The sequence below is a fragment of the Phyllobates terribilis genome, unplaced genomic scaffold (assembly GCF_046119375.1).
Source record: "Phyllobates terribilis strain yellow unplaced genomic scaffold, ASM4611937v1 Scaffold_98__1_contigs__length_5973952, whole genome shotgun sequence".
In the NCBI taxonomy this organism is placed as follows: Eukaryota; Metazoa; Chordata; class Amphibia; order Anura; family Dendrobatidae; genus Phyllobates; species Phyllobates terribilis.
In genome coordinates this window covers 1292854-1317766 of record NW_027362858.1, presented here as the reverse complement: position 1 = coordinate 1317766, position 24913 = coordinate 1292854, and the positions used below count along the sequence as shown (strand labels likewise).

The following is a 24913-nucleotide window of genomic DNA, read 5'->3' as shown; positions in this document are numbered from 1 at the left end:
CACGCGCGGCTCCGCTCCGTACGCCTCGTACACGCGCGGCTCCGCTCCGTACGCCTCGTACACGCGCGGCTCCGCTCCGTACGCCTCGTACACACGCGGCTCTGCTACATCCACACTGTAAACCCCTCCTGACCCCACACATAAACTTCAGCTCATCCAGCACCATGACAACCAGCACAGCAGAGTCCTGCATCCACTGAGGCCCCTGATCATGTGACCCCTGACTCCTCCCTCCTGTGACCTCATCACAGCTCCTGTGCGCACAGAGCAGCCATATATGTGGTGGCGGCTCTGCAGGTGGAGGTATGTAGAGATCCCCATTACTGGGCGCAGGGGGCATTAACCCCTTCAGCACTATGGAGACTCTTTTGGGGTCTTGTGTTGCCCCTTTATAAGAATCATAAGGTTTTTGTTCTGTTTCCTGTAATAGATACATACGACCCAACTATGGAGACAGGAAGGGAGGAAACGTATTGTTCTCATAGTACAGGGCCCCTTTACTGGCCCCACAGTGTAATGCCCCCATTATGTCCCTTATGCAGTATGTATGATGCCCCACACAGTGTAATGCCCCCATTATGCCCCTTATGCAGTATGTATGATGCCCCCCACAGTGTAATGCCCCCATTATGCCCCTTATGCAGTATGTATGATGCCCCCACACAGTGTAATGCCCCCATTATGCCCCTTATGCAGGATGTATGCTACCCCTACACAGTGTAATGCCTCTTATGCAGGATGTATGATGCCCCCACACAGTGTAATGCCCCCATTATGTCCCTTATGCAGCATGTATGATGCCCCCACACAGTGTAATGTTCCCACAATACCTCCATTATATGTAGTAGACATAATGACTTCATGGAGGATCTTCTAAAATTCACTCTTGCTCATAACGTCTTTCTTTTTGACAGGAAGTACTTCCACCAGCTCAGGGGTACTGTGATGGGGGGCCCCTGTGCCCCCTCGTATGCTAACCTGTTCCTGGGCTGGTGGGAGGAAACCACAATATTCATAGATGATCATAAGTGGTGACATCCATATATTGGCGTATGGTATAGATATATTGACATTTTTATCATCTGGTCAGGGACGAGTGAACAATTTCTTGAATTTGTCAGGGAACTCAATATCTATAGAGTGGGCCTTAGATTTACATTGGAGTTTAGTTATAACCAGTTGCCTTTCCTGGATGTACTAATCAAGAAAGAATGGGATGGGACCCTATGGACACTCATCTACCATAAACCTACAACCACTAATAAACTATTGAAGTGGGATAACCAACACCCCATCCCCCTAAAAAAGGGAAAACCTAAGGCCCAATTTTTATGGTTGAGAAGTATCTGTCCTAATATCACAGATATTAATATACAGGCAATAGACATGAACACCAGATTCAAGGAAAAAGGGTATCCACAGTACATTTTGGATTTCGCACAATCGTTTGCATTAAGACAGGATAGGCAGACACTCCATACCTAACCAAGAGACCAAGAAAAAGATGGGAAAACACAAGTAATAGGAACTTACGACTATCAGAGTGACCGTATTTTTAATATCTTCAGAAAGCACTGTGATATACTTGTGACCTGAGGGTTCTGTGGGATTTACTCCCACAATAACTTTCAGAAAGGGTTGGTCATTTAGGGACTATTTAGTGCATAGTTTCTATAAAAACCCTGCACCAAAGGGGACTTGGCTAGATAGAAGAATCTGCGGTTTCTTTAGATGTGGAGAATGTTGTTCATGTAATTGGATGAGACGATGTGTAGTATCGGCGTCTCTGCCCCCTGACAGGCAGAGACGCCGGCCCCCCTTACCACCGCGCTCCCCGCCTGGCGTCCTCCGGAGCTCCTGCTGCTGCTGCTGTCGGCGCGCGCAGCTTCCCGGGCACTGTGCTTAGGGCGCGCGCGCTCCCCCCCTCTTAAAGGGGCCGCGAGCGCCATCCTAAGGAGTCCCCGGCCAATGGCCGCAGGACCTTTCATTTAAAAGGCACCTCCTCCAAAATGGAGGTGCCATGCAAAGTTGTAGCACTGTGTACTCACCTCTGCTTCAGAAATCAAGCTAGCGGGCAGGACTGGTAGTCAGGCTGGCAGCGGGACCTGACTACCAGTCCAGTCCGCCAGCTTGACTACCAGTCCAGTCCGCCAGCCTGACTACTCTCGAGCCCGACAGTCTGTCTACTGTCCAGTCCGCCAGTCTGTCTATGGGCTCTGCTCGCCTACTTACATAGGAAGCATCTGCCGGTCACCTGCCGTGCCTGCCAATCCACTTGCTTACCTGGAAGCACCTGCCTGTTACCTGCCGTGCCTACCAGCCAGCCTACCTGGAGGCTCCTGCTTGTTACCTGCTGTGTCTGTCAGTCCGTCTACCCGGATCACCCGTCAGCCTGCCTGCCGTGCTCATCTGCTGTATCGGTCAGTCCCTGCCTTCTGACCCGTGGGAGTCACCTGCTCTCATGCAAGGTCTGGCCCAGAGTAGCACCTGGTCCCTCTGCTCGGTCCTACCCTGGTCACGGAGTCGATTGAGCCACCGTACGACCTTGGTCGGTCCGAGTTGATACTTAGTTAGGCCCCTCTGGTCCCTCCTTGCACCGCAGCACAGAGGTTCCACCAACCGGAGCCGTAGCAGTTTGCACAGGCCATGGAACCCAGGTGGCCCCCAGGCCCCTTCGCTTTCTGACCTGTACCAGGAGGTTTCTCGTCAGTGATCCCAACAGGAAACCATCCTGACTTACCTGCGGAATGTCAACTCTCGCCTGGACACGCTGTCTGTCCCACCTGTGTCCGCCTCGAGTCGAGCGACTTCCACTCCGGCAGCGCCGCTGCCTACCAATACAACGGCATCCAGCCCAGGACCCCGGCTTTCTGCGCCTCCTCGTTTTGGAGGTGACCCCGTCTTATGTCGGTGCTTTCTGAACCAGTGCACGCAGCACTTTGAACTTCTGGCACATCAGTTCCCCTCCGACCGGGCCAAGGTGGCGTTCATCATGTCCCACCTCACTGGGGAAGCATTGGCATGGCTAAACCCTCTATGGGAGAGACAGGATTCCCTGGTGTCTGATCTTCCGGCTTTTCTCACTGCCTTCCGGAGGGTCTTCGATGAGCCCGGACGAAGAATTTCTACTGCCTCCTCATTGCACCGTCTCCGCCAAGGAAGTCTGACCGTGGCCAAGTATGCTATACAGTTCTGTACCCTCGCTTCTGAGCTTGCCTGGGACAACAAGGCCCTGGTGTCCACCTTCTGGGAGGGTCTTTCCGGCCGGATTAAGGACGAGATAGCCTGTCGGGACATCCCTACCACTCTGGATGACCTGGTGTCACTGGCTACCCAGATTGACATCCGTTTCCTGGAAAGTGCTAAAGAGACTACCCGGGAGAGAAGATTTCCTCGTCTTGCTCCTACTTTCCAGAGACCTGCCTCCCAACCAGCAACTCCCCGGGCACGCTCTCCCGAACCTATGCAGATCGACCAGACCAAGATAGTCAAGTCTCGCCAAGAAACACGCTGAGCTGAGGGGAGCTGTTTCTACTGTGGTAGTAAGGAGTACCTGATTCGTTCCTGCCCGGTGAGACCGGGAAACTCCAATGTCTAGGACCGCTCAGAGAGGTCGTCCTAGGCAAGAGTAAATCCTCTCCGTTCTTGACTTTATCCGTCTCTGTCTCCTGTGGAGAAATCCGCTTCTTTGAAAACGCCCATCTGGATTCCGGAGCCGCTGGGAATCTCATTTCCCAGTTCCTGGTAGAGAAGTATCCCCTGGTAGAGAAGTATCAGATTCCTACCAAACCCCTGGCTGAACCTTTGGCAGTCGCTTCCGTGGATGGAAGACTCCTTCCGGTGACCATCTTGCTCGTCACTGAGCCCGTAACCCTTCAGGTGGGTATGCTGCACTCAGAGAAGATCTCTTTCCATGTGCTTTCCGGACTCTCTCACTCCCTTTTGCTAGGCCTACCCTGGCTACAGAGACATCAACCTGTCCTGAATTGGCAATCTGGTGAAGTGCTCCGTTGGGGGCTGGATTGCCATGGGACCTGCCTGGTCCCTGTTCGCCAGGCTCGACCTCCGTCTACTCCGGCTAATTTACCTGGTCTACCGGCACCTTATTGGTCCTACGCAGATGTCTTCGACAAGAAGGAAGCAGAGACTCTGCCACCCTATAGGCCATATGATTGCCCTATCGACCTGGTACCCGGTGCCACTCCACCCCGTGGGCGTATTTACCTGTTGTCGTTGGCCGAAACCCGGGCCATGTTGGAGTACATCGAAGAAAATCTGGCTAGGGGATTCATCCAGAAATCTACCTCTCCGGCTGGAGCCGGATTCTTCTTCGTAAAAAAGAAAGACGGCTCACTACGCCCCTGTATCGATTATAGAGGACTCAACCAGATTACTATCAAAAACCAATACCCCCTGCTGCTCATCTCTGAGCTGTTCGACCGCCTTAAAGGCGCGAAGATCTTCACCAAGCTCGATCTTCGTGGGGCGTAAAATTTGGTCCGGATCCGCCAAGGAGACGAGTGGAAGACGGCATTCAATACCCGGGACAGTCACTATGAATACCGTGTGAAGCCCTTCAGTCTCTGTAATGCTCCAGCCGTTTTCCAAGAATTAGTTAATGACATCTTCCATGACCTCTTATATTCTTGTGTGGTGGTATACCTGGACGACATCTTGGTCTTCTCTCCAGATCTTCCCACACACCGGACGGATGTTCGTCAGGTCCTGCTCAGGCAGAATCATCTATACGCAAAATTTGAGAAATGCCTCTTCAAGCAGACCTCTCTTCCGTTCCTGGGCTATATGATTTCTAAGACAGGTCTACGGATGGACTCCTTAGAAGGTCTCTGCCGTCTTAAAGTGGCCCCGTCCAGAGGGGTTGAAGGCGATTCAGCGATTCCTGGGCTTCGCCAACTATTACCGTGTCTTCATCCCACATTTCTCTTCCCGGACTGCTCCCATCTCTGTGCGCACCCATAAGGGAGCGAATCCTAAGGAGTGGTTGTCCGAAGTGGAGGAGGCCTTCCTCTCCTTAAAACTAGCCTTCTCTTCAGCGCCGGTGCTGCACCGTCCGGATTGCAACAAACAGTTCTTTCTGGAGGTTGATGCTTCCTCTTCCGGAGCCAGAGCGGTGCTCACCCAGAAGTCCCCGTCTGGGAGAATAGTAACCTGTGGCTTCTTCTCCAAGCTCTTCTCCTCATCCAAGCGCAACTACTCCATAGGAGACCGTGAACTGCTAGCCATCAAATTGGCGCTGGAGGAGTGGCGTTACCTGCTTGAGGGGGCTCTGCATCCGGTGGTCATCTATACTGATCACAAAAACCTGGCATATCTACAGAATGCCCAAAGACTCAATCTGCGTCAGGCCCGGTGGTCTTTGTTTTTCGCCTGCTTCAACTTTTCCCTACATTACCCCCCTGCGGACAAGAACGTTGAAGCCGATGCCTTGTCCCGATCCTTCCTGTCCTCCGATCAAGAGGAGGAGCCTATGCACATTATTGATCCCTCCAAAGTGATGAATGTGGCCCCCTTGGACCTGTCTCGTCTCCCACCCGGTAAGACGTTTGTAGCGGTTCCGGATCGTAAGAAGGTTCTTCACTGGGGTCATTCATCTAAATTAGCCGGCCATGCTGGCCAGAAGACCTTCCTGCTCATTACCCGGTGTTACTGGTGGCCTACCCTGCGCAAGGATGTGGTAGACTTCGTCACAGCCTGTTCGTCCTGTGCCCGCAACAAGGTTCCCAGACATTTTCCAGCCGGCCGCCTTCTGCCCCTTCCCGTACCTGCTGCCCCGTAGCAACACATCGCTATGGACTTTATTACTGATCTCTCTGTTTCTGCCGGTTGTACGGCCATTTGGGTGGTCGCTGACCGCTTTTCTAAAATGGCTCACTTCATCCCTCTGCCTGGTCTCCCATCCGCATCTGTGCTGGCTAAGGACTTCATCCATCACATCTTTCATCTCCACGGCCTACCCCTCCACATTGTGTCCGATCATTGGGTCCAGTTTACTTCGCACTTCTGGAAAGCTACGTGTAAGCTGCTGGATGTCAACCTTGATTTCTCCTCTGCTTACCATCCGCAGTCCAATGGCCAAGTGGAACGTATCAACCAGATCCTTACCAGCTACCTCCGGCACTTCGTCAATGCTCACCATACCGATTGGGTGGAGCTCCTGCCATGGGCCGAGTTCTCCTATAACAACCATGAGAGCGAATCTTCTTCCAAGTCCCCGTTCTTTGTGGTCTATGGTCAACATCCCCGGATTCCGTTTCCCGTTTCAGCTTCTGTGGACAACCCTGCCGCGGAGTCTCTGGTCAGCGAATTTTCCACCATTTGGGATGACACTAGGTCCGCACTTCTTCAATCCTCTGAGCGGATGAAGAGACATGCTGATAAGAGACCTCTGGATCCACCTCAATTCCGGCCGGGAGACAAAGTTTGGCTCTCCTCCAAACATGTTCGTCTCAAAATATCCTCCTATAAGTTGGGTCCACGGTTCATTTGAAGTCCTCAAGCAAGTCAATCCAGTGGCCTACAAGTTAAAACTCCCGGCCACCTTACGGATTCCCAACTCCTTCCACGTATCTCTCCTCAAACCAGTTGTGCTTAATTCTTTTTCGGACAATCCAGGTACCTCCCCAGCTCCGGTCTCCGCTGAGGACGTCTATGAGGTAGAGAACATTCTGGCCACCAAGAGGGTAAGAGGAAAAACCTTTTATCTGGTGAATTGGAAGGGGTTTGGCCCAGAGGAGAGAACTTGGGAACCCAGGGAGAACATCCACACCCCGCTTCTCCTTAAAAAAAAATTTTCAGGCCTAAAAAAGGGGGGCGTAAAGAGGGGGGTACTGTAGTATCGGCATCTCTGCCCCCTGACAGCTGCGCGCGCCGTCCAAAGGAGTCACCGGCCAATGGCTGGAGGACCTCTCATTTAAAAGGCACCTCCTCCAAAATGGAGGTGCCCGTGTAAAGTTGTAGCACTGTGTACTCACCTCTGCTTCAGCCCTCAGGTCCCGCTGCCAGTCCTGCCCGCCAGCCTGACTACCAGTCCTGCCCGCAAGCCTGACTACCAGTCCTGCCCGCCAGCCTGACTACCAGTCCTGACCGCCAGCCTGACTACGAGTCCTGCCCGCCAGCTTGACTACTCTCCAGCCCGACAGTCTGTCTACAGTCCAGTCCGCCAGTCTGTCTATGCGCTCTGCTCGCTTGCTTACCTAGGAAGCATCTGCCGGTCACCTGCCGTTCTTGTCAATCCGCTTGCTTACCTGGAAGCACCTGTCTGTTACCTGCCGTGCCTACCAGCCAGCCTACCTGGAGGCTCCTGTTTGTTACCTGCCGTGTCTGCCAGTCCGTCTACCCGGATCACCCGTTAGCCTTCCTGCCGTGCTCATCTGCTGTACCGGTCAGTTCCTGCCCTCTGACCCGTGGGAGTCACCTGCTCTCATACAAGGTTGATCCCTGAGTAACACCTGGTCCCTCTGCTCTTTCCTTCCCTGGTCACGGAGTCGATTGAGCCGCCGTACGACCTTGGTCGGTCTGAGTTGATACTTAGTTACGCCCCTCTGGTCCCTCCTTGCACCGCAGCACAGAGGTTCCACCACCCGGACCCGTAACACCATGTAAATCTTTCTCGACTTCATCCATGGGTAAAACCTTTTTCCAGAGGGATTATTCCAATTGTAAAACCTCAGGACATATACAGTTGAAACCAGAAATTTACATCCACTATATAAAAAGACACATATGCAGGTTTTTCTCAATATCTGACATGAAATCAGAATAAACCTTTCCCGTATAAGATCAATTAGGATTACCATAATTTTTAATATTTGCCAAATGCCAGAATAATGATGGAGAGAGAATGTTTTATGGCATTTTTATTACTTACTGCAAAATCAAAAGTTTACATATGCTAAGATTACTATGCCTTTAAATTCTGGACTGCCCATATGATGATGTCATATGTTTGGAAGCTTCTGATCTGAGTTAATAAGAGACACACCTGTGGATGTATTTTAATTCACACCTGAAACACACTGCTTTTTTGTGTAGCATCATGGGAAAGTCTAAAGAAATCAGTCAAGATGTCAGGAAGAGAATTATGGACTTCCACAAGTCTGACTCATCCTTGGGTACAATTTCAAGATACCTGAAGGTGCCTCGTTCATCTGCACAAACAATTATACCAAGTACAAACAAGATGGGAATGTCCAGACATCATACCGCTCAGGAAAGAGACTGGTTCTGTGTCCCAGAGATGAACGTGGTTTGGTCCGACATGTGCATATCAATCCAATGACAAAAGCAAAATACCTTGTGAAGATGATGGCGGAAGCTGGTAAGATTGTGTCAATAACCACAGTGAAACGAGTACTATATCAACATGGGCTGAAAGGCAACTCTACCAGGAAGAAGCTATTACTCCAAACGAAACATTAAATGTCAGATTAATGTTTGCGAATGGCTACATGCACCTGCCCCCTAGATAATGTAGGCACAGCCAAGAGTTATTTAGCAGGAGGGTGAGTAAGGGGGCATTTGGGCGATATACGCCATGGTCAGGACACCCCATTAGCGAGACACATGAACAGTGTACATCAATGTGAAACCTGATACATTTCCTTTTGTATCATTGATGCAGTTAAACCCAATGTGAGAGAAGGTGATCACAATAGATGTATCCTAAAAAAGAAAAGTGAGTGGACTGTTAGACGTGATTCACTGGTCCCTAAGGGACTCAATGTGAAAATTTCCTATGCCTGTTTTGTGTGAATACAGCCCCATTTCTGGATTATAATTTTGGATTTTATGCTCTACTATTGCTACTTAGTTTCCTGTAAATGGGGTTCACATATTGTTGTCATTCATCGAGATATCTGAGCTTCTATATCAGAATTATTTCTTATCAGTTACAGTACAGACCAAAAGTTTGGACACACCTTCTCATTTAAAGATTTTTATGTATTTTCATGACTATGAAAATTGTACATTCACACTGAAGGCATCAACACTATGAATTAACACATGTGGAATTATATACTTAACAAAAAAGTGTGAAACAACTGAAAATATGTCTTATATTCTAGGTTCTTCAAAGTAGCCACCTTTTGCTTTGATGACTGCTTTGCACACTCTTGGCATTCTCTTGATGAGCTTCAAGAGGTAGTCACCGGAAATGTTTTTCACTTCACAGGTGTGCCCTGTCAGGTTTAATAAGTGGGATTTCTTGCCTTATAAATGGGGTTGGGACCATCAGTTGTGTTGTGCAGAAGTCTGGTGGATACACAGCTGATAGTCCTACTGAATAGACTGTTAGAATTTGTATTATGGCAAGAAAACAGCAGTTAAGTAAAGAAAAACGAGTGGCCATCATTACTTTAAGAAATGAAGGTCAGTCAGTGCGAAAAATTGGGAAAACTTTGAAAGTGTCCCCAAGTGCAGTTGCAAAAACCATCAATTCCTACAAAGAAACTGGCTCACATGAGGACCGCCCCAGGAAAGGAAGACCAAGAGTCACCTCTGCTTCTGAGGATAAGTTTATCTGAGTCACCAGCCTCAGAAATCGCTGGTTAACAGCAGCTCAGATTAGAGACCAGGTCAATGCCACACAGAGTTCTAGCAGCAGTCACATCTCTACAACAACTGTTACGAGAAGACTTTGTGCAGCAGGCCTTCATGGTAAAATAACTGCTAGGAAACCACTCCTAAGGACAGGCAACAAGCAGAAGAGACTTGTTTGGGCTAAAGAACACAAGGAATGGACATTAGACCAGTGGAAATCTGTGCTTTGGTCTGATGAGTCCAAATTTGAGATCTTTGATTCCAACCACCGTGTCTTTGTGCGATGCAGAAAAGGTGAACGGATGGACTCTACTTGCCTGGTTCCCACCATGAAGCATGGAGGAGGAGGAGGTGTGATGGTGTAGGGGTGCTTTGCTGGTGACACTGTTGGGGATTTATTCAAAATTGAAGGCATACTGAACCAGCATGGCTACCACAGCATCTAGCAGCGGCATGCTATTCCATCCGGTTTACGTTTAGTTGGACCATCATTTATTTTTCAACAGGACAATGACCCCAAACACACCTCCAGGCTGTGTAAGGGCTATTTGACCAAGGAGGAGAGTGATGGGGTGCTACGCCAGATGGCCTGGCCTCCACAGTCACCAGACCTGAACCCAATCGAGATGGTTTGGGGTGAGCTGGACCGCAGAGTGAAGGCAAAAGGGCCAACAAGTGCTAAGCATCTCTGGGAACTCTTTCAAGATTGTTGGAAGGCCATTTCCGGTGACTACCTCTTGAAGTTCATCAAGAGAATGCCAAGAGTGTGCAAAGCTGTCATCAAAGCAAAAGGTGGCTACTTTGAAGAACCTAGAATATAAGACATATTTTCAGTTGTTTCACACTTTTTTGTTAAGTATATAATCCCACATGTGTTAATTCGTAGTTTTGATGCCTTCAGTGTGAATGTACAATTTTCATAGTCATGAAAATACAGAAAAATCTTTAAATGAGAAGGTGTGTCCAAACTTTTGATCTGTACTGTATATCACACACTTATACTATTTAGTAACTAACAAGTGTGGTGATCCTTGTGTATCTCGAATTATGCAATATGGGTCAAATTTGACCATTTAGGAACATGCTGTTGGCCATGATCCCATATTTTATGTAGTAATAAAGTAGATCTGCATGCCTATTACATGATGGGAGGATGTGCAATACTTGTTTTTAGTCTCCCATGACACTGATCTCAGAGTTAGGATTTTCTATATTGCTGGAACGCAATCCGAATTCATAATGCGCTCCAGAGTGGAACGCATGCCCAGTCATAGATAGGAGACTGTAATGCTCTCCAGTGTAGAATACACACATCTGGGCATGCGCTATCACTGACAATGACTATAGATGCTCTCTGGTATGGAGTGCATAACTACGGGCATGCGCAGTCACAGGTAAGAGTGGCGCGGCGGCAATCAGTTTATCGGGTGTTTCAGTGTAAAGCACGTCACTTCCGGACATGCACACTAGGGGATGGACATTATTGGACCTCTAGCTCATGAGAAGTAGCGCAGGTGCAGTACATTATTGTAGACAGACTCCATTCTGTATATCCTATGACAATTCACCTCTAGAAATGGGAATGGGTCTCCTAGTCTGGGGAGGGGTTTTGGATGAAGTGGGATATTTATACATGGCTATTAGACACACTATGCTGAACATCATGAATTATCATCAAGCCTCCTGATGAAGCTGTTGGGAAAACACATTGAGACAGATTATTGAACCATTCTCCGATGACTACCATACCCCTTTCTTTATATATACCTTGAGACATATCTGAGCCTATTTAATGCATCAGTGTATTTTTTTGATATACAGTGCATTGTGAAAGTATTTGGCCCCCTTGAACTTTTCTACCTTTTGCCACGTTTCTGGCTTCAAACATAAAGATAAAAAAATCTAATTTTTTGGGGAAGAATCAGCAACAAGTGGAACACAATCGTGAAGTGTAGCGGAATTTATTGGATATTTTAAACTTTTTTAACAAACTAAAAACTGAAAAGTGTGGCGTGCAATTTTATTCGGCCCCCTTGAGTTAATACTTTGTAGCGCCACCTTTTGCTGCGATTACAGCTGCAAGTTGCTTGGGGTATGTCTCTATCAGTTTTGCACATCGAGAGGCTGAAATTCTTGCCCATTCTTCCTTGCAAAACAGCTCGAGCTTAGTGAGGTTGGATGGAGGGCATTTGTGAACAGCAATTTTCAGCTCTTTCCACAGATTCTCGATTGGATTCAGGTCTGGACTTTGACTTGGCCATTCTAACACCTGGATACGTTTATTTTTGAACCATTCCATTGTAGATTTTGCTTTATGTTTGGGATCATTGTCTTGTTGGAAGATAAATCTCCATCCCAGTCTCAGGTCTTTTGCAGACTCCAACAGGTTTTCTTCCAGAATGGTCCTCTATTTGGCTCCGTCCATCTTCCCATCAATTTTAACCATCTTCCCTGTCCCTGCTGAAGAAAAGCCGGCCCAAACCATGATGCTGCCACCACCATGTTTGACAGTGGGAATGGTGTTTTGAGGGTGATGAGCTGTGTTGCTTTTACGCCAAACATATTATTTTGCATTGTGGCCAAAAAGTTTGATTTTGGTTTCATCTGACCAGAGCACCTTATTCCACATGTTTGGTGTGTCTCCCAGGTGGCTTGTGGCAAACTTCAAACGAGACTTTATGGATATCTTTGAGAAATGGCTTTCTTCTTGCCACTCTTCCATAAAGGCCAGATTTGTGCAGTGTACGACTGATTGTTGTCCAATGGACAGACTCTCCCACCTCAGCTGTAGATCTCTGCAGTTCATCCAGAGTGATCATGGGCCTTTTGATTGCATCTCTGATCAGTCTTCTCCTTGTTCGAGATGAAAGTTTAGAGGGACGACTGGGTCTTGGTAGATTTGCAGTGGTCTGATACTCCTTCCATTTCAATATGATCGCTTGCATAGTGCTCCTTGAGATGTTTAAAACTTGGGAAATCTTTTTGTATCCAAATCTGGCTTTAAACTTTGCCACAACAGTATCTCGGACTTCCCTCTCCTTCCCCATCATCACCGTTTCAGCGACATCGACATTCCTATGATGGTGATACCATTGAATAGAATAGTGAATCAGGAGTTGAAAGCTCCCTGATCCACCATTCAGCATTTGTCTGTGAGTCTGAGACTCCGTGCACTGCAGGCACAAAGACGTCACTACATCACAACTGTAGTGTGGAGATTCAGTTTGACCAAGGTTTCTGACCTTAATTAGCCGCTGTGTTTTTGCTGCAAAGAGATGCAGAAACGGTGCCGAAATTTCTGCACCAAATACTCAATGTGCGCACATACCTTAGGGTTATGGCTTGTTCACTATCATCGTTAGGAAAGGCCAGGTGATGCAAATTTCCCAGATTTATAAAAATCCAGCCTCCTCTAACCTTGTGCCAAAAAACAGCAGCCATGGGTTCTTCTAAGCAGCTGCCTAGCACTCTGAAAATGAAAATGGTGGAGGCCACAAAGCAGGAGAAGGCTATAAGAAGATAACAAAGCATTTTCAATTTGCCCTTTGTTACAGGGCGGTATTCCGTATATTAATTATTAATGCCAGCCTTGACTGTCAATAACCAATATCCGGCTAATACCTCACATTTTACGTACTCCGATTCCCTTGTTATAAACTATACTGAACAGCGACTAACTGAGAAGAAACCGTGTATCAATGAAAGATATTTATTACACACAAGTCTTCAGTTATTATACTACTAATTACCACACTATCACAGTACACAATAATAATATATAATTAGCCCCACAATAACCTAATTATACTTCCCACCCACTTACCTAAAAACATACATACATTAATAACAGTCCGCCCGCCCATCACTAACTATCCCTACAGAGAACAAGGGGCGATATTTAGCAGAGGCCAGGTACTGTGAGGCTGAAGATCCTCCTTGAGGATGACCACAGTTGCTTGATGGTAGGAGAGGGGGTACTGCAGCCAGAAGGAACGCTGGGGTCCTGGGGGGTGAAGCGAGGCAGAAGATCAGGTCAGAAGGTGAGCAGCAGAGTGTGACAGGCTGCCCGCTGCGGCACACAGAGAGGACATGGAGAGAGGAGGAGGAGGAGGCCATGGATGAAGGGGCTTTTGCGGAGTACAGTGCAGGATGGGAGCAGGGCTGAGGCTAGAGAGCAGAAGAGATAAAGGGACTGCAGGCAAAGGATGACACAGAGAGGAGGAGTGGGCCATGGATGAAGGGGCTGCTGCGGAGTACAGTGCAGGATGGGAGCAGGGCTGAGGCTGGAGAGCAGAGGAGATGAAGGGACTGCGGGCAAAGGATGACACAGAGGAGGAGGGGGCCATGGATGAAGGGGCTGCTGCGGAGTACAGTGCAGGACGGGAGCAGGGCTGAGGCTGGAGAGCAGAGGAGATGAAGGGACTGCGGGCAAAGGATGACACAGAGGAGGAGGGGGCCATGGATGAAGGGGCTGCTGCGGAGTACAGTGCAGGACGGGAGCAGGGCTGAGGCTGGAGAGCAGAGGAGATGAAGGGACTGCAGGCAGAGGATGACACAGAGAGGAGGAGGGGGCCATGGATGAAGGGGCTGCTGCGGAGTACAGTGCAGGACGGGAGCAGGGCTGAGGCTGGAGAGCACAGGAGATGAAGGGACTGCGGGCAGAGGATGACACAGAGAGGAGGAGGACGCCATGGATGAAGGGGCTGCTGCGGAGTACAGTGCAGGACGGGAGCAGGGCTGAGGCTGGAGAGCAGAGGAGATGAAGGGACTGAGGGCAAAGGATGACACAGAGGAGGAGGGGGCCATGGATGAAGGGGCTGCTGCGGAGTACAGTGCAGGACGGGAGCAGGGCTGAGGCTGGAGAGTAGAGGAGATGAAGGGACTGCAGGCAGAGGATGACACAGAGAGGAGGAGGCGGCCATGGATGAAGGGGCTGCTGCGGAGTACAGTGCAGGACGGGAGCAGGGCTGAGGCTGGAGAGCAGAGGAGATGAAGGGACTGCGGGCAAAGGATGACACAGAGAGGAGGAGGAGGCCATGGATGAAGGGGCTGCTGCGGAGTACAGTGCAGGACGGGAGCAGGGCTGAGGCTGGAGAGCACAGGAGATGAAGGGACTGCGGGCAAAGGATGACACAGAGAGGAGGAGGAGGCCATGGATGAAGGGGCTGCTGCGGAGTACAGTGCAGGACGGGAGCAGGGCTGAGGCTGGAGAGCAGAGGAGATGAAGGGACTGCGGGCAAAGGATGACACAGAGAGGAGGAGGAGGCCATGGATGAAGGGGCTGCTGCGGAGTACAGTGCAGGACGGGAGCAGGGCTGAGGCTGGAGAGTAGAGGAGATGAAGGGACTCCGGGCAAAGGATGACACGTGGGGCTAGAGAGGAGGGGAACAGCGGCAGGTCAGGTGGAGGCAGGCAGGGAAGTAGAAGAGTAGAGCGTGCAAGCACTGCCGTTTTTGCCACGACCTCCGCCCTCCTCCTGCCGTGCATGCAGGACGCGAGTGCCAGCATGGCGTTATGATGACACTGTATGCACAGGCATCCCTGTATGCACCTGTGCGCACCCAGCGGCAGTGCGCTTTGAAGTGCCAGTGCCCACACTGATATGATTATATCAGTGCTGGCATCTGGACCCCTGCAGGCAGCGGCTGTTACCAGGACAAAGGATCTCTTTGATCCTTTTGTCCTAGCAGTGTGACTCTCTACTAACATGGTAATTAACCACGTCAGCCTATAGTCACAGGCAATAGATGGACATCTGTCCATCTTCTTCTGACATGCAGTGGGGGAATTATTATAAGGGGGCCAACTATATATGTGTGGTGGCACAATTATATTCATGTTCATGTGGACATATATAAGTGTGGGGACACATGGGGACATAGGCATTATAAGGCAAATGCTTATACAGGTACTTCTCACTAAATTAGAATATCATCAAAAAGATAATTTATTTGAGTTCTTCAATACAAAAAGTGAAACTCCTATATTATACAGAGTCATTACACACAGAGGGATCTATTTCATGTGTTTATTTCTATTAATGTTGATGATTATTGCTTACAGCCAATGAAAACACAAAAGTCATTATCGCAGTAAATTAGAATACTTGATGACTGCAGCTTGAAAAATGCTTTTAAAATCCAAAATGTTGGCCTACTGAAATGTATGTTCAGTAAATGCACTCAATACTTGTTCGGGCTCCTTTTGCATCAATTCCTGCATCAATGTGGCAATGTGGCATGGAGGCGATCAGCCTGTGGCACTGCTGAGGTGTTATGGAAGCCCAGGTGGCTTTGATAGCAGACTTCAGCTCGTCTGCATTGTTGCGTCTGGGGTCTCTCGTCTTCCTCTTGACAATACCTCATAGATTGGACAGGTGCCAAGTCCTGCTGGAGAATGAAATTTCCATCTCCAAAAAACTTGTGTCAGTAGAGGGAAGCATGAAGTGCTCTAAAATTTCCTGGTAGACGACTGCTCTGACTTTGGTCTTGATAAAACATAGTGGACCTACACCAGCAGATGACATGGCTCCCCAAACCATCACTGATTGTGGAAACTTCACACTAGACCTCAAGCAGCTTGGATTGTGACCTCTCCATTCTTCCTCCAGACTCTGGGACCTTGATTTCCAAATGAAATGCAAAATTACTTTAATCTGAAAACACCTTGGACTACTGAGCAAAAGTCCAGGTCTTTTTCTCCTTGGCCCAGGTAAGACGCTTCTGGCGTTGTCTATTGGTCATGAGTGGCTTGACACAAAGAATGCGACACTTGTAGCCCATGTCCTGGATACGTCTGTGTGTGGTGGCTCTTGAAACAATGACTCCAGCAGCAGTCCACTCCTTGGGAATCTCCCCCACATTTTTGAATGGCCTTTTCTTAACAATCCTTTCAAGGCCGCAGTTATCCCGGTTGCTTGTGCACCTTTTTCTACCACACTTTTTCCTTCCACTCAACTTTCCATTAATATGCTTGGATGCAGCACTCTGTGAACAACCAGCTTCTTTAGCAATGGCCTTTTGTGGCTTACCCTCCTTGTGGGGTGTGTCAATGACTGCCTTCTGGACATCTGTCAAGTCAGCAGTTTTCCCCATGATTGTGGAGCCTACTGAAACAGACTAAGGGACCTTTTTAAATGCTTAGGAAGCCTTTGCAGATGTTTTTTTGTTAATTATTCTAATTTTCTGAGATAATGACTGTTTTGTGTTTTCATTGGCTTTAAGCCATAATCATCAACATTAACAGAACTAAACAATTTAAATGGATCACCCTGTTTGTAATGACTCTATATAATATGAGTTTCCTTTTTTTATTGAAGAACTGAAATAAATTGACTTTTTGATGATTTTCTAGTGAGATGCACCTGTGTATATATATGCATTCGCATACATGGTAGTATGAAAAAAACATACAGTACAGACCAAAAGTTTGGACACACCTTCTCATTTAAAGATTTTTTTTGTATTTTCATGACTATGAAAATTGTACATTCACACTGAAGGCATCAAAACTATGAATTAACACATGTGGAATTATATACTTAACAAAAAAGTGTGAAACAACTGAAAATATGTCTTATATTCTAGGTTCTTCAAAGTAGCCACCTTTTGCTTTAATGACTGCTTTGCACACTCTTGGCATTCTCTTGATGAGCTTCAAGAGGTAGTCACCGGAAATGGTTTTCACTTCACAGGTGTGCCCTGTCAGGTTTAATAAGTGGGATTTCTTGCCTTATAAATGGGGTTGGGACCATCAGTTGTGTTGTGCAGAAGTCTGGTGAAAGTGTCCCCAAGTGCAGTTGCAAAAACCATCAAGCGCTACAAAGAAACTGGCTCACATGAGGACCGCCCAAGGAAAGGAAGACCAAGAGTCACCTCTGCTTCTGAGGATAAGTTTATCCGAGTCACCAGCCTCAGAAATCGCAAGTGAACAGCAGCTCAGATTAGAGACCAGGTCAATGCCACACAGAGTTCTAGCAGCAGACACATCTCTTCAACAACTGTTAAGAGGAGACTTTGTGCAGCAGGCCTTCATGGTAAAATAGCTGCTAGGAAACCACTGCTAAGGACAGGCAACAAGCAGAAGAGACTTGTTTCACTAAAGAACACAAGGAATGGACATTAGACCAGTGGAAATCTGTGCTTTGGTCTGATGAGTCCAAATTTGAGAACTTTGGTTCCAACCACCGTGTCTTTGTGCGACGCAGAAAAGGTGAATGGATGGACTCTACATAGTCATGAGAATACAGAAAAATCTTTAAATGAGAAGGTGTGTCCAAACTTTTGGTCTGTACTGTGCATATATATGTATATATGTATTCATGTATGTATATATATATATATATATATATATATATATATATATATATATATATATGGTTTGGGGTGAGCTGGACCGCAGAGTGAAGGCAAAAGGGCCTACAAGTGCTAAGCATCTCTGGAAACTCCTTCAAGATTGTTGGAATACCATTTCCGGTGACTACCTCTTGAAGCTCATCAAGAGAATGCCTAGAGTGTGCAAAGCAGTCATCAAAACAAAAGGTGGCTACTTTGAAGAACCTAGAATATAAGACATATTTTCAGTTGTTTCACACTTTTTTTGTTAAGTATATAATTCCACAGGTGTTAATTGATAGTTTTGATGCCTTCAGTGTGAATGTACAATTTTCATAGTCATGAATACAGAAAAATCTTTAAATGAGAAGGTGTGTCCAAACTTTTGGTCTGTACTGTGTGTGTGTGTGTGTATGTATATATATATATATATATATATATACTAGATAGTGACCCGATTCTAACGCATCGGGTATTCTAGCATATGTCTCCCGACCCTCCTTTATAATGCCTCGTGCAGGATGTCACATCCCCCCCCATCCCTTATAATGCCCCATGCAGGAAGTCACATCCCCCCCTATATAATACCCCATGCATATAATACCCCATGCAGGATGTCACATCCCCCTTATATAATACCCCATGCTGGATGTCACATCCCCCGTATATAATACCCCATGCAGGATGTCACATCCCCCCTATATAATGCCCCATGCAGGAAGTCACATCCCACTATAGTGCCCAATGCAGGATGTCAAATCCCCCCTATATAATACCCCATGCAGGATGTCACATCTCTCCATAGTGCCCCATGCAGGCTGTCACATCCCCCCTATATAATACCCCATGCAGGATGTCACATCCCCCCATAGTGCCCCATGCAGGCTGTCACATCCCCCCTATATAATACCCCATGCAGGATGTCACATCCCCCCATAGTGCCCCATGCAGGTTGTCACATCCCCCCTATATAATACCCCATGCAGGATGTCACATCCCCCCATAGTGCCCCAAGCAGGTCCCCTATGACCCCATCCAAAAAAAAAAATCCAATACTCACCTCACTGCTTCTCTGGACTCCAGCGTAGCCGGCATCTTCTCGCTGTGCGCTGTGATCGCTCAGGAGAGAGCACGGTGTAAAGACGTCACCGCGCCCTCTGACCTTAGACGTCACAGAGCTGCAGCGGAAGACACAGGAGCTGCTGCGCAGGCACGGGGAGTGGTAAGTATGACGCCGGGTGCCGGGGTCCTGATCGAGCGGGGGGAGGGACGGGAGGAGAGGGGAGGGGAGAGGAGAGGAGGGGAAAGGAGGGGAGGGGCGTCACACTTGTCCTCGGGAGTTAAGCTGCCGTAGCCACTGATCTTCCGACGATAGCCGCGTGTAGGTCAGCGACGCCTGCGGTCGGGGGACTTATGCTGCGAGCAGCCGGCTGCATCTCCCGGCTGCATCGCTGCTGACCTCCGTGCCGCACATGAGCCGCTAATGGCCGCCATGTTTTTCGGAAATGCCGCGTCGCTGATTGGCCGCAGCCGGAACAATCAGCGACCTGGGATTTCCAGGACAGACAGAAAGACAGACGGGATAAGACAAATAAATATATATATATATATATATATATATATATATATATATATATATACATATTTTAGGACACTTATCTTTACACTCTTTCCTCAGTTCGAAATGTAATTAAGAAATGGCAGTTAACAGCAGCAGCAAGGAAGACCAAGCTAAATTTCAGTGAGAGCTGCTCGTAGGATTGCTGGAGAGGCAAATCAGAAACCCCCCCTTGACTGCAAAAGACCTTCAGAAACATTTAGAAGACTCTTTAGTTGTTGCACATTTTTCTACTGTTCAGAGACACCTGCTCAAATATGGCCTTCATGAAAGAGTCATCAGAAGAAAACCTCTCCTGCGTCCTCACTATAAAATTCTGTGTCAGAAGTATGCAAAAGAACATCTAAACAAGCCTGACGCATTTTGGAAACATGTTCTGTGGACTGATGAGGTTAAAATAAAACTCTTTGGCCACAAAGAACAAAGGTATGTGTGGAGAAAAAAGGGCACAGAATTTCAAGAAAAGAACACCTTGCCAACCATTAAGTCTGGAGGTGGATCAATCATGCTTTAGGGTTGTTTTGCAGCCAATGGCATGGGATTATTTCATGGGTAGAGAGAAGAATGGATTCAATGAAGTTTCAACAAATTCTTAATGCAATAACACCATCTGTAAAAAAAGCTGATGTTGAAAAGAGGATGGCTTCTTCAAATGGATAATGGATTCTAAACACACTTCAAAATCCACAATAGACAACCTCAAAGGCACAAGATGAAGGTTTTACAATGGCCCTCACAGTCCTCTGATCTGAACATCATTGAAAATCTGTGCATGAAAATAGCAGTGCATGCAAGACGACCCAGGAATCTCATGGAACTGGAAGAATTTTCCAAGGAAGAATGGATGAAAATCCCTCAAACAAGAATTTAAAAACTCTTGTCTGGCTACAAAAAGCGTTTACAAGCTGTGAAACTTGCAAAAGGTGGTGCTACTAGGTACTAACCATGCAGGGTGTCCAAACTTTTGCATTGGCCCATTTTCCGTTTTGTAATTTTGACCATGGGTGTTTAAACCTTTACATGCCACTGTGAGTAAAGGGAATTAAGTTAAGGAAGGATTCCTTATCTTAGACGAACAGGATTTAAACAAAGAGTTGTCTATACTAGAGAGGAAGCTACAGTGTCGCATAACTGGGACATCTGTTCTCCTAAGAAGAGCTGAACATGCAGTGCCACAGCAATGAGTGTGTGGCCTTCATCGAATGGACTTTGAAAGTACTAGTGAGGAGTCGTACCAATGCACCTCAGCCAGTGAGGTCCTCAAATCAACTGGGAGCTCTGAGTTGCCCTGAGGGGCTGTATCGACACATCTCAACCTGTATGGTCCCCACAGGGATGATGGACCTTCCCATAATGGCTTGCTGGACTGTTGTAGCTTTTAACAAAAGTTATGTACCGCCACATGTAACCATAAAGTTCTTGACTCTGCATAATGCAGGAGAAACATTCACAAAGTGTTGTGCCTGTTATCTCATATATATACTTGTCATCAAGTTCTTGTTAAGTAAAGTAAAGTTTATTTTTGGACTCTGGTCTCCTTCATTTATCTCCATACCATCTGGACTGGGCCTGCCAAGTACAGTGGCAGCATACGGTCTGCAGAGTCGGGAAGTATGACTTCGCCAAACTAAAGTCTGTCATGTAACGTGTCATTGGTGGATGGAACAAGGCATGATGTCCCAGATGTGCTCGATTGGATTCAGGTCTGGGGAACGGGCAGGCCATTCCAAAGCATCAATGCCTTCATCATGCAGAAACTGCTGACACACTTCAGCCACATGAGGCCTAGCATTGTCCTGCATCAGGAGGAACACAGGGATCATTGCACCTGCATACGGTTTCACAATGGATCTGAGGATCTCATCCCAGTACCTAATAGCAGTCAGGGTACCTATGGCTAGCACATGGAGGGCTGTGCGACCCTCAAAAGAAATGCCTCCCCACACTATTACTGACCCACTGCAAAACCGATCGTGCTGGAGAACATTCTCCACAGCATCTCCAGACTCTATCACGTCTGTCACATGTGCGCAGTGTGAACCTGCTCTCATCCATGAAGAACACAGGGCGCCAATGTGGAATCTGCCAATCTTGGTGTTCTCTGGCAAATGCCAATGACCCTTCACCATGTTGTACTGTAAGCGGAACACCCACTTGTGGACGTCGAGCCTTCATACCACCCTTATGGAATCTGTTTCTGACAGTTTGAGCTGACAAATAAATGTTAGTGGCCTGTTGGATATCATTTTGCAGGGATCTTACACTGCTCCTCCTGTTCCTCCTTGCACAAAGGAGGAGGTAGCGGTCCTGATGCTGGGTTGTTGCCCTCCTACGGCCCCCTCCACATCTCCTGGTGTACTGACCTGTCTCCTGATACAGTATATGCTCCATGCTTTGGACACTGTGCTGACACACAGTTACCCTTCTTGCCACAGCTCTCATTGATGTGCTATCCTGGATGAGCTGCACTACATGAGCAACTTCTGTGGGTTGTAGACACCGCCTCATGCTACTGTACCTCTAGGGGTGAGAGCAATGATAAAATGCAAAAGTGACCAAAACAGCCAAAAAGGATGAGAACAGAGAAATGTTCTGCAGAACCACTCCTTTATAGGGGGTGTCTTGCTAATTGACTATCATTTCTACCTGCTGTCTGTTCCATTTACACAACAGCAGGAGAAATTGATTCACAATCAGTGTTGCTTCATAACTGGAAAAGTTGATTTCACAGAAGTGTGATTAACTTGGAGTTACATTGTGTTGTTTAAGTGTTCCCTTTATTTTTTTGAGTAGTGTAATTAACTGCCCCATACACGAGATAAGTGTTGGCTGAACGGTCATTTGGCAGACGGCTATCTCTCCCGACTCCACCATACACACAAATATTCCAGCTTTCTTCTGCTCTGTATGAGAGAGTCACCTCCAGACTCCTCTAGCGGAGGATTATCTACAGGAAAAACAAACGGATTAGTCTTTGAAATTCATGATGCCAGATCCTTCTCTGCCCTGACATCATCTGTCGGGAGGCCCCCAAATACATTATATAGTCAGCCAACCCCCAATTCATTACTTCCATGCAACTCTAGTCTAATGTGTATGGGGGCTTTAAAATGTAACTCATTGGACGCTGCCTCTGGCCCGGCCTAATAGACTTTCGTACATTGCAGGTTAAGACACCATTATTAGGTTTTTAAGTATCATAGTAACTAGTCAGCCCCATACTATCGAGTACTTGGGGAGGAGGGGCATTCAGCCGAACTCTGTCAAACCTTCTGAGATGCCATGTTTCCTTTTGCCAGCAGCAATTGGTTAAACTGCCAGGGTTTATGTTGCAGTGGCATCTGTGCCATCCCTGCGGTGAACATCTATGTTCTGCTGCTCAAAGCAATTAATTATTTTAAAACAAATGTTTAATGTGTTAGAAAATAACAAAATGTGTCTTATGCGTTTTGCATGTTTTTTTCTTTTTATAAGAACTGTTGGTGCCAATTTTCTTTTGAAACATTTTAATTTCTGCTTTTTTTTCTGGTGTTTTTCTTGTAATATAGTAAAGCCTAAGGCCAGAAATAAACCCCATAAAACATTGTACATGGAGACTTTGGTATCAAATAATTTCTGCCGACAATATTTGTGTAAACAAAAAAGGTTTTCTAAATACATCAAACTTCTGTGTGTGAATCAGACATGAGATCTAACGAGATAGAAGATTACAGTCTGGGGAAGACGGGAAACATTCATATAGACGGCCGGTGGAGATGTAGTCAGTGATGGACTCTGGCCAAATATGTTTCTGAAGCCGTAGAAGAAGATGAAAATGTCGTCCTCATTATGAAGTAGTTATTTCTCATGTCACGTGCAATGAATATCTCCTGCAGTATTACTAATGCAGATTCCAATGTTGGTAAATGAGATGACAATTAGCGTTATGGAAGATGAGTCTATGAGAAACGAATTCAGCTGCAGACTCCAAGGAAGAAACTGCTTGTTGGCTGTGTTCTAAAATATATAGGTTTTATTAGCAGATATAAAGAAAAAAACTAAATAGTGTAAAATAATAAATCTCCTCATATGTTTCCCTAATTATCTCCAGTAATTGTATTATTACACAGGATTTTTATGATGTTACATCTACTTATCTTCTTTTCATTCAGGTCTCTACAATATTCGATCCGCTCAGTGACAATCTTCTATATAAGAGAGTTTTCCTGATTTACCCATCAAAACTGGATATGGATAAGGACAAGATGGCAGAGAAAATATTACACCTCACCCTAGAGATCCTCTTCCGGCTTACTGGAGAGGTGAGAGATTCTGATGACGTCACATTACATCATTCTTATCTATGGGAATAACGGATGGACTGAACTGGAGAGGTGAGGACTCTGAAAATGTCTGTAGTGAGATTTATTAAGGTCTCTCTCCATAACCAGGATTACACAGTAGTGAAGTGCTGTCAGGACCCTGTGTCTGAGGGAAGGGCGAGACCCCTGAGCCCAATCACAGGACCTCCATCTCACCCCCTGATACATGAGGTCATCAATGACCAGAAGATCCTAGAACTCACCTACAAGATGATTGAGCTGCTGACTGGAGAGGTGACACTGCTGGGAATGCTGGGACATTATACAGTAACGATATGAAGGGATTGCGGTGATGACATTATTATTGTATGTGTCAGGTTCCTATAAGGTGTCAGGACGTCACCATCTATTTCTCCATGGAGGAGTGGGAGTATTTAGAGGGACACAAAAATCTGTACAAAGACATCATGATGGAGGTTCCCCAGCCCCTCACATCTCCAGGTAATAGGACTAAATACACACGGCCTATAATTATCTGTATGTAAAGAATGAATTCAGTCCCTGTATGTGTTTCCTCCAGATCTATCCAGTAAGAGGACAACACCAGAGAGATGTCCCCGTCCTCTTCTTCCACAGGACTGTAAACAAGAAGATCCCAATGTTCCTCAGGATCATCAGGTAGATGGAGAGAAGGTGTCATGAGATCTCCCCTATGATGTGTAGACGGCTGTGAAGGTCTTGTGCTCAGTCTTGTTTTATCCACCAGTATTATATGCAGGGCCGGCATCAGCACCCAGCACACCCAGGCAAATGCCGGGGCCCTGAGCAGGCGGAGGGACCCACTCGCCGTCGGGCTCCCCTCTGCCCTATGGGAGCCGTGAACGGAGGAGAGCGGTGTCAGCGCCCGCTCTCCCCCCGCTTGCTCAGGGCCCCGGCACAATACTTACCCCTCCCCGTGCCTCCGCAGCAGCTCCTGCATCCTCCGCAGCTGCTGCACTGTGGCGTCTCAGGTCAGAGGGCGCGGTGATGTCTCAGGTCAGAGGGCCCGGTGACATCTTTACACCGCGCTCTCTCCTGCGCAGTCACAGCGCAGAGCAGGA

General features: G+C 47.3%; 3 protein-coding genes across 4 annotated transcripts in view; all 3 read left to right on the top strand.

Annotated features, from left to right (window-relative positions):
* LOC141198593 (uncharacterized) overlaps positions 1–24913 on the top strand; it is a 259680-nt gene that overhangs the window by 43278 nt on the left and 191489 nt on the right. The gene's annotated exons all lie outside the window — the stretch shown is intronic.
* The window catches only part of LOC141198599 (uncharacterized), a 127354-nt gene that overhangs the window by 31403 nt on the left and 71038 nt on the right, over positions 1–24913 (top strand). The window lies entirely within an intron of this gene.
* LOC141198561 (gastrula zinc finger protein XlCGF66.1-like) lies at positions 243–24515 on the top strand. Its single transcript, XM_073662989.1, has 5 exons — positions 243–303; positions 23664–23813; positions 23943–24107; positions 24191–24314; positions 24394–24515. Exons 2-5 carry the CDS (start codon positions 23742–23744, stop codon positions 24513–24515), a joined length of 483 nt encoding a protein of 160 aa, XP_073519090.1. The 5' UTR covers positions 243–303; positions 23664–23741.

Coding starts and splice junctions, on each gene's coding strand:
- LOC141198561 (XM_073662989.1), top strand. CDS start 23,742: ATGGATAAGGACAAGATGGCAGAGAAAATATTACACCTCACCCTAGAG. Junction 23,814..23,942: donor TCTTCCGGCTTACTGGAGAG/GTGAGAGATTCT, acceptor CTCCATAACCAG/GATTACACAGTAGTGAAGTG. Junction 24,108..24,190: donor TTGAGCTGCTGACTGGAGAG/GTGACACTGCTG, acceptor TGTATGTGTCAG/GTTCCTATAAGGTGTCAGGA.